Source organism: Physella acuta, unplaced genomic scaffold, assembly GCF_028476545.2.
Source record: "Physella acuta isolate Inbredline_101_S28 unplaced genomic scaffold, ASM2847654v3 ptg000720l, whole genome shotgun sequence".
In the NCBI taxonomy this organism is placed as follows: Eukaryota; Metazoa; Mollusca; class Gastropoda; family Physidae; genus Physella; species Physella acuta.
This window is the reverse complement of record NW_026732238.1, coordinates 172,904-184,041: the sequence shown is the minus strand read 5'-3', so window position 1 is coordinate 184,041 and position 11,138 is coordinate 172,904. Positions and strand designations below refer to the sequence as shown.

The window sequence follows — 11,138 nt, the reverse complement described above, 5'->3', positions numbered from 1 at the left end:
GGAATGGTAGTCTATTGTAAACGTGACATAACATTGTACTTTTAAGTTTTTATCTTATGTTTAGCAAGACGATTAGAAGAAGGTTACAAGGATTAAACGTTATGGCTAAAACATATTTCTACACATAAACACTAAGAGGCCCTTATGTATAGCGTTCAAATTTAAACCCAGTGTATGTTCTCTCTTTAATGTATTTCAAAAACAAGCAAAGCATTGCTTTTCAAACGTTATAACTTACATCTGAATTGCAGAGACAAACACAAATATTGAAACTGACACAACTAAGTATCCAACATCCAGAACAACCACGGCAACACTTAGATTTACTACAGAGAGAAATGATTCAAATACTGTGTTTTTTTTATTGTGTTTAATTCAAAATTTCCAGCAGCATGTACTTTTAAAATGTATTTTATTCTAAATCTCTAACAGAGTGTATAAGCAAAACCGCTACGGCGTTTGACAACAATTGCTATGAGCTATTCACAACACCAAAGATTTGGACTGAAGCGAAAGTAATTTTAGCTTATAGTATATTGTAGCTACAGTTAACACGCTATGAGATGTAAATTACATAGTCAATTTTTAATACTTCAGATATCCTTAGTTAGCTTTCTTACGAAACATATTAGAGCATAAAATAAATACTAAAACATTGAATCTGTAATTTGTATTTGAAGAGATACTGCTCTAATTTCAATGGAAAGAGGATGCTGGCCAAAGTCTCCTCACCCTCTGTGTTGAGATACTTCAATTCTTTAAGACCAAGTTATACACGAGGTATGCATATATTTTTAAAAATTTATTAAACTAACATAGACAGCTAAGAACAGAAGTAACACGACTAACATAACACGACAAAAGTGTTACAACCAACTGGCTCCAGAAATTAGGAAACCAACGACACATTGGCTCACAAACAATATCGCTAAAAAAATTAACTTGTAAGCTTGGCCTTTAATTTGTACTCAGTATATCAAATCTATGCATAACATTCAAGTATTCTAAAGTCACTGCATATGTCTGTTCTCGAAGTTAATCCCTTGTTTCTTGCTATTTTTTAACAAACATATTAATTAAATGAGTAAATTGTGTCATAATTGTCATAGCACGCAAATGTTCAATCAACCGGTCCATTTTATGATGACTTATTTAAATAGAACGGTAGCAACAAGTTTTTAAATTATCAATGTTTTGTGATATGTGCATCTATTTCTTCCATAAGTGTGGCTAGGAGCTAGTGACATATTAAAAGAAGGTGAATGGGTGTGGACAGATGGTACAAAGGTTAATCTAACATCAATGTGGGGTTATAGTGAACCTAACAACATGAAAGGAAATGAAGACTGCCTTGCAATTTGGGAAGATGGAACACTAAATGATGCCGATTGTGCACACCTTTTTTCTTTCATTTGTATGGAAGTTCGTGGTAAGCAGTTGTTAATTTATTTTAAATTTCTTTCATTAATTAAATCAATATATTTTAAACAGCATACACATTTTATTTTTAATTTGTCAATGTTAATCGCCAAACAAATAATTGTTTACATGCACACACAATTACAATAGTTCCTCTATGCTTTGTAACGAAAATGTAAATAGGCGTAAATGCATTGCCGGTTAAACGTTTTTACTTTGTATTGATTTGCAGCGACAAATGCAGCTCCTGAAACTTATCTAACAACACATCCGACAACAAAGGCAAAACCTAGCATTACTACAAAGAGAGATGGGTCTAAGCTTAACAACGATTTCGGTAATTCATTGGGTGAGAAGCATGACGTGCGTGAACTAAAGGCAATTGTGTCTAAGACTGTTAACATTTCTATTTTTAATTCAGCGAGATAACAAAAAGTTTGTTAAAGACAGAGAAACTTGAATTTAATATATTAAGGAATGGTAGTCTATTTCACAATAGATGTAGAAACTCAAATAAACTCACTTTTCCAAATACAGTTTTACAATAAATTCTTTTACATTTTAAAATTTCTATCATCTCTGGTGCGTTTGGCCTTATGGGAAATATATTTAATGTTGGATTCTATTCCAGTAATGAATGATAGAAATTTTTAGATATATTTTAAAAATTCGGTGTGTAATTTAGTTTGAAACGATTTTAAACGTAGGGGGGGGGGGGGTAACTAAGTGGAGTTTACTGTAACGGAGGGGGGAGGAGGGTGGGGGGGGGGGGGGTTATCGTCCTTAACGAGATACGTATAGTGTTTTAAAGAAATATTTTCAGAGGCAGCGTTGGTAATGTCGAATTCACAAATTATGAATTACTGAAAAGTAGAAAAAACAACAACTAAATAGCGGCGTATGATATGCCGCGGGTAGGCTCGTTACAATAATTCCTCTATGCTTTGTAACGAAAAAGTAAATTAGAGTAATAGAATTGCCGGTTAAACGTTTTTACTTTGTATTGATTTGCAGCGACAAATGCAGCTCCTGAAACTTATCTAACAACATATCCGACAGCTACGGCAACACCTAGCATTACAACAGAGAGAAATGAGTCGAAGCTTAACAACGATTCCGGCAATTCATTGGGTGAGAAACTTGACGTGCTTGAACTAGAGGTCATTGTGTCTAAGACTGTTAACATTTCTATGGACACATTTAGTTAATTTGTTCAAACCAATTCAGCGAGATTACAAAAAGTTTGTTAAAGACAGAGAAACTTGTATTTAATATGCTAAGGAATGGTAGACTTTTTCACAATAGATGTAGAAACTCAAATAAACTCACATTTCAAAATACAGTTTTACAATAAATTCATTGACATTTTAAATGTCTATCATCTCTGGTGCTTTTGGCCTTATAGAAAAATATATCTAATGTTGGATTCAATTCCAGTAATGAATGATAGAGACTTTTAGATTTACTTTTAAAACGTCGGTGGGTAAACAAAAATTACAAGACCAACACATTAATTTTCATGGCCAACACATTAAAATTTTATAGAAAAGCAAGTGATAAAAAGTCATAGTGAGCTCCCGAAAATCTCATATAACAAAAATGGGTCAGGTTAGCATTTTCAGTGGAATCGGGTAATAGAATAGAAGTTTGGAACAAAACAATGCACGTGTGTTGAGTAAGCACTTGATGACGAAATTGTATTGGAATGAGCTGTAAGAGAGATTGATTGAAAATTATAAAGTTTTGAGAGTTTTTCAAAAATGTGAAATTGTAATAACAAAATATGATGTAGTAGGCCAAGTTAGATTTAGTTTTGTTAAATTATATTGTCATAACTAGGCAGTGCCGTCACCGTTAATAACCACACGAAACAAAGAAAAACACACGTATACACTCAACCACACAAACAGACTGATACAACGCTATATATATTATATATATATACATGTAGGCTATATATATATATATATATATATATATATATATATATATATATATATATATATATATATAACATATTAAATCGAATACAAATTAATTATCAGTTAACAATCTTTATTTTTAAAAAGAAAGGTGGTATTTCCTCGCTTCCATTTATTCAACAAACTTAATAAATGCATATCCTTGTCAAATGTTTTCACTTTTTCTTGATTTGCAGCGACTACCAATATATATGATATTGACACAACAACATCTGTGGTTTTGTTGACAAATAAACGATCTGATATCCGTATTTTTTAAAATGGCAATGAATAACCGAAACGTTATTTTTTTTTGGCGTAGTGATAAACATGCAATCATTAAATACTATTCATGTATTCATGTAAATGTGTAGCTAATTATGTCAAGATATATAACACTTGTCCTGTTATGTACATTTATGCTGAGTTTATTCAGGATAGATTTCAGTGGTTGTCGTTTTGATCTTTTATAAATAATGTCTGTTCTACATAATTTATTAACTTACTTTTTTACTTAGTATTATACTTAGGTAAAAAAGAATATATTTTTTCTACAGTTTACGTAACTTAAATTTTAATTGAAGTACTATTTCTTCATCTTCTTGGTTCTTATAATTATTTACATCGGATGAATCAAACAAAAAGACCGAAGTCGTAGAGAAATACACGGTCGCCTACAGATTTGCTTTACAGCGCTAGATTGAACTGTTTACACAAATCATGTTTTTACGTTAGTATTATATATCAACATCTCAGAGAAGCCTAATGAAAATAAATATTTTGTTTAATAGAAAATCTTTGCTTGCATTCATTCCTGCAATTGTTTATATTCATATTAATTCAGTGTTGTGTTTGTGTTTCAGAAAATATACAATCACTTGGACTAGCTGAAGGGATTGGCATTGGGATTGGTATTTGTGTTGGGGTAGCGATTTTAGTGCTGGCAGTTGTGCTTGTGTTTAAGTTGCGTTGCAAAACACGATCACCCACTAGGAGTCAAGTAGAATCTGGAAACTGCCATGACAAAGAGAACCAAACACGTAAAATGTTCAATCTTTTTAAAAATGTTGTATTTTAATTCAGGGCTTATATAGAATACGGAACACGACAAAAGATCCTTACTAAATTATATAAAACGAGCCGACCCGCTGCGTATCATACGCCGCTATTTAGTTGTTTTTTTTTCTACTTTTCAGTAATTTATAATTTGTGAATTCGACAGTACCAATGCTGCCACTGAAAATATTTGCTTAAAAACACTAAACCCCCTCTCCCCCCCCCCCCACGTGAAAGCAGCCTCCTCTTAGTTACCTCCTCTAAGTTTAAAATCGTTTCAAACTAAATTATCTGCCCCTAATAGCCGTCACCAAACCCGTCTCCATGATTGTAAATTGTAAACAGCGTGACCACAGCTCACCAGACAATGTGGGGGTGGGGTGGGGGTGGTAGTGATAGTGATAGAGAGAAAGAGAGGGGACTGCAAGGAGGCGCTTGCGGCTTGTTTTCTAACGGCTCCCAGAAGAGAATTATATATACGAGCCGACCCGCGGCATTTCATACGCCGCTATTTAGTTGTGGTTTTTTTTTGTACTTTTCAGTAATTCCTAATTTGTGAATTCGATAACCCCTCCTACCACCATCACACACCTCCACGTTAAAGTAAACTCCACTTCGTTACCCCCTCCCCCCTACGTTTAAAATGATTTCAAACTAAATTATATGCCCCTAATAGCCGTCACTAAACCCAGCTCCACGAATGTGAACATTTAGCGTGAACCACAGCTCATCAGACCATCTAGGGGTGGGGTGGTATGGAGCGCGCTTACAGCTTGTTTTCTAGCGTCTCCCAGAAGAGAATTATATTCATAGATAGATGTATCTTAGAAAAGAAACACTAATGAATTAATTAAGATTTAGATTTGGTTTTCTGTCATGGACTTTGATCATGGTCATTAAACCATTTCTATAAATTTATCATAACTGGATCAGTGAGTTATAGATATTTAGTCACTTTCCATTGGTCACGGTCGCTGGGCCAAGGTCAATAGATAATGGTTAGTGTGTCTTGGCCATCGATCAAGGTCATTTGGGGCAAGAATATTGATATAAATACTGAGTCTTAGATTTGGTCGTTGGATCACAAATAAAGTGTAATGAATATTTAACTAAGGACATTTAGCCAGGTTACGTAGTAATGCTAAAGTAGATAAAATTCTAGCGTTGCTTTAGGGAAATTAATCCTTTGTATGGCAAATATAATTGTAAAGTTCTATTCCAGATGCAAACGCCGTTGATCACAACATGATTGGGACAAAGGCCGGGGATGTCAATCTGGCGGAGTTCACTGAAAGTGTCTATGAGTATGAAGATGTTGTAATTCAACAAGGTGATTGTAATAGTAAAACTTAGTAGATACTAGACTTACCCGTTATCATTAGATAACTGTGGGTTTCGGAGGTCATCCATAAATGATATCACGTCTGTCACTAATCATCACAAAATTTCAGAATAACGAGTTTATAGTGACGTAACAGGGTTTATTTAACTTTTATAACAATAATTGCGACTTCCATACAAGATTTTGTTGTCCATTCAAAAGTATAACGCATTATATAGCTAATTTTCTGTAAGCTATAGCTTTAACGATACGTCCGTTGGCTATTTTTATTACGTACCAACAATAATATCAATTTTCAACTGTCCATTTTATTTAAATATACAATAAATTTATCTAGATGGAGATGAAGGCGTGGGGGGGGGGGGGGAGTTTTGTTTGGGTGGAGGCGTTGGGTGTGGGGGGGGGGGGGGGGAGTTTTGGTTGGGTGGAGGCGTTGGGTGTGGGGGGGGGCTACCTGAAACTCTGATTACAAGTTTATGGTCATACTACCGGTATTATATCATGTCTACCTACGGATATGTATTGTTATCTTGTTTTATTATATGAATGGTATTCATCGTTCTCTTCCAGAACAAAACGCTGTTTACGACAACGACAACGACGAAGGCCTGTACACAGAAATTCTGGACTAACAGAGTGGTTTTTTTTATATTAAAACCTCGCACTTGTGTTTAAAAATCAAATACAATCATGTAATTTAAATGTTAAAACATGAGGTAACTACCTACTCTCATCGCACTCAACAAAAATTATTCTAATTTTTAAAAACTAAAGAGAAGTACATAGATTTTTTAAAACCTCATTATCTTCAACATATTTGTTAACATTAATTTTTTAAGTACAATTTTCTTTACTGATTATTATTTTGGAATGTTAAGTTTGACAATGAATACCTGGTATATATTAAAAAAAATATTTAACACGCTTTAAAAATTCCCTCTATATTTTTAGTGATAATTATTCAGCTATCTTAAGTGTGATAGTAAATAACTTGTTTATATTTTCTGAAATTTTAACATATCAAATAAATAATGTCTATAGTTTTTAAAATGTATAATTTACTAACGATACAAATAATACACATTTTTAAAAATGTATTGTAATCAATATTGGCCTGTTCCTACGACTGATACCAACACAGTGAGGTGTGCTTTTTTATAATAGCACTAACTTTTGCCTATGGGAAGGCAGTTCAAATTCCAGGATCTTGTGTTGATCACGCTGAAATGGTACTTTGCTTCAACTTAGGCACGGCTTTTTTAGTTTTTAGCTGAAGCAGATTCCATAAAGACAAGCCGAAACAATTCTAGCCAAAGTATAGCGTATCGTACAACTATATTGTGAAATTATAGAAGAAAATACAAACAATTAGTAAAATTAATATAGCGAAACAGTTATTATTTTGAATATTTTGCGTTTGTAAAAACGCATTTAAATATAAAGCAAAATAAGATGAAGCAAAATAATCCTCTTTAGCAGTGGTGGAACTAGAAAAAATGGGCCACCCCCGCAAAAAAATTGTTTGCCCCCCCCCCCCATATATGTATATATATATATATATATATATATATATATATATATATATATATATATATATATATATATATATATATATATATATATATATATATATATATATATATATATATATATATATATATAAACACACAAAACGAACATAAGATACTCTTTTCTGGCCTGATCGGGTTTTAAAAAAAAATCAATTAAATCTAATCACAACAACATGCCATGCGTTTGAGTGCATTGGTCTGTTTTGAAAATCTCTGTTTTCATTTATGTTTGTCTTAATACTTCTAATAATTAAATCGGTCAAAAGTATATAAATCATGAAGCTTTGTATAAGAATGGTGTCTCGTGTTATGTTTATTTTTATGTTTTTTTGTATTTATATTATTAGTTTTAACTACATTTCATTATTATACTATACCATTCTTTAGTACTTATTTAAAAAAAAATAATGATTAAGATTAAGTAATTGCTGTTTTATTTGATTATTACAAATCTATTAAAAGGAGCTTATCAGCACCCCTATTTGGCTATTTGTAAAAGGGAAATAATTTATGGAAGTGGTTTGAACGTTTGCCTATCTTTCACACTACAGCTCATGTGTATATTTTAAAAAAGATTTTTTACGCAACAGCATGTCTAAGCTACTATATAATATCACTACTGTATTATATCTGTTATCTGTTTTTTATTTACAAAACCACTATCAAGGTGCCAGTGACGAAACTAATATATATATATATATATATATATATATATATATATATATATATATATATATATATATATATATATAACACGATATCATTCGTGTATTTATTTGAGACGTTTGCCTTGTTTTTTAGAACAGTGGTTATTAAATGTAAACAATGTCGGCACTTTATTTCTTGGATTTTAGTTGTTGGAGCGCTAGTTTGTCAACACTACCACCGATTCGAGCCAGCTTTGTTGTTGAGGCGCTATCTATTCACTTTTTGTAAGGCTAAGAGCGGAGGGGAAGTCTGAAAAGGAACTTAAAAGGGACAACAAAGCACTGATGTGCTTTTATCCATCAGTACCAAATTTGGGATGGTCTCAAAAAGCCATCTTAATATCTAGCGGCCTCTCGCGCAATTTATGTTTTTTCAAAAGAATTTTGCTGACAACAGTGTGTGTTTAATTGTAGGAAAAAGAATATACAAGAGTGTGGGATGGTGTCTATAGAATAAAGATTAATTTTTACTTAAAAAAATGATAATGGGCGGCTGTGGGCCCCTGCTCATTAGACTGAACACACGGACACGCCTTTACGGGTGATCCACTGTGTAGCGCAACATATACGACAAACAACAAAAAAACGGTTAAAAACACGACTTACTGAAACAAAATGTTCATTACTGCAAATATAGTTTATTCTATATACACAATCCACACAACGCAGGCTATTGTAAATATAAACACATACGCTAGTACACACAATAAAATCCAATGGCTATCTAATAGTACAGAACTAACCTGTAGCATTATGGGAGAACTGGACTAAAATTTAGGCAATTACACACGTTCTCACACAGCTGCCCGTACAGAAAACAGGTACAAACCTGTTGTCCCAACTCACAACACGAGGATTGAGCAGAGAAAAACGGGACAGGGTGCAAAGTATAAACAACATTCACGCCCATTCATTCCTCTATACTCATTCACTACAGACCTAGCTATCCATTGGACCGATAACGTAGAGTTCATATGTTTCTTGATGAAGGTAAGGTCTGGTCAGCACTTTGCTGGCACCACCTATTTTAAATCGAAAAACTCCTTCCATAACTTGTCATTTTCCCATGATTCATTTTCTTATTATGATTATTTTCTTATAGTCATAATGTATTAATAAATAATAAACAAAAATGTTTCAAAATAATAAAACTATTTGGCATTTTTTTCAAATTGCATACACACAGAGAAACGTATTTACAAAACGTAAAGAAATTAAACAAAACACATAAATACTAAGAAAACATTTAATTAAAAATGTAATATAGTCAATGAACGTAATCTAAAATTTAATATATTATCATTTTCACTTGGTTAGTTGCTAATGCTGAATTATTTGTTAAGGTTTAAGCTTGTAAAAAAAAGATAAAAAGGCTAAATTTTTAAAAAGTGAGTTTCATATTTGGCTCTATAAAATAAATTAGAATCTTAAATCTAAAAAAAAGTTTATTTCGCCTTAACATAGATCTACACATACATTCTTAAGTACACACCAATCGTGAGTCCATTTGGCCATACAACATGTTGAGTTTCAATAGCCTTCCTCTATTGTCCATTCAGTCTTAGTTGTTTCGCCCAAGTCTGTCCAGTAGATCCAACTAGAAGACAAAATTAATAAGATTTTATTGTTGAGAAACAAATTGATTTTTAGACAATATCATACTACAGTATTCTTAAACAAATTATTATCGAACGTACACAGGGGCGGAACTACCATACCGCCAGACCCCGCAGTGCGGGGGGGGGGGGCATTTCCGACCAAAAAACAATGAATTTTTTTTTTCAAAAATTATGTTTTCCATGCAACTTAAAGTGGTTTTGTAAAAAAAAAAAAAAAAAAAAAAAAAAAAAAAAAAAAAAAAAAAACGTCTACAATAGCAGAGATTGTTGCGTAGAAAAATATTTTAAAATCTCCAAGGGCTATAGTCTGAAAGGTAGGCAAACATTCACACAACTTCCATGACTTACTGCCCTTCTTTAAAATAGGGATGCCCACGAATCTCATTTACATAGTTTTGTACTATGTATAGTAAAAAGCAATTGATTCTCTGAATTGTTATTTAAATAAGACGTACTAAACAATGGTATAGATATAAAAATCAATGTTTTCAAAATTGATATTATAATAGCCAAAAATGAAAAAAATAAACATAACGCGAGAAACCATTCACGAATTAAGCTTACGTCTTTATATATTTTTGACCAGTTAAAAATGAAAGTAGACAGAATAGATATAAATGTGTCTAGTTTGTTCTCTCAGAATGGTTATATATTGCAATGAAGTAGACTAAATTACTCTGTTTAGATACAGATTATATATATATATATATATATATATATATATATATATATATATATATATATATATATATATATATATATACATATATGGGGGGCCCAAAAACAATTTTTTGCGGGGTGGCCCATTTTTTCTAGTTCCGCCACTGAACGTACACATTTTCAGGGACTACATACAATGCCCTTGATTCATCCAGATCATCACTGATGAGTGTCTTACGATGGCTGCCATCTAGGCGCGATACTTCGATCTTGTTGTATCCAGTGTCATAGTAATAAAGATAACGATGCACCCAGTCAACAGCGATACCAGCTTCAATATATGGTTTTTTTTATATTTTCCAGTGTGAAGATTAGTCCTGTAATATGTTTTACAGTTTGTGTTGAATTAACAACAAAATAGTAAAAGACCGAGCCAGACAAAATATGTTTTAAAATGCTATCAATATTTTCATTAGCTAGAGCCATAGGTACAATTGTAAAACTTTGACAAAATATATATTGCATTAAAGTCTAACTCACATAAAAATGTTCTGAGATAGAGCATCAGTCCAATAGATAGAGCTATCTCTGTAGTCAAAGCCAAGAACAACAGCTCCACCAAAAGCTGTGTTCAGAAGTGTTTTGTATTCTAAAGTATCTAGATCTAGGTCATAACTACGGAGGTCTTGACTAGTCAACACCATCAGCCTAGCGTGTTTGGCTGAAATTGTACAAACAAAATAATAATATTCTGGCATGTGCGATTCAAATATCAATTTATTTTAACAAGGATTTGTGTAGTA

General features: G+C 32.4%; 1 protein-coding gene across 1 annotated transcript; it reads left to right on the top strand.

The window, feature by feature from the left end:
* The first annotated feature begins 1,329 nt into the window (after nt 1-1,329).
* LOC131949934 (uncharacterized) lies at nt 1,330-6,410 on the top strand. The gene is made up of 4 exons (XM_059311895.1): nt 1,330-1,429; nt 4,244-4,420; nt 5,659-5,766; nt 6,349-6,410. The coding sequence occupies exons 1-4, from the start codon at nt 1,330-1,332 to the stop codon at nt 6,408-6,410; spliced, it is 447 nt and encodes a 148-aa protein (XP_059167878.1).
* The last annotated feature ends 4,728 nt before the right edge of the window (nt 6,411-11,138 follow it).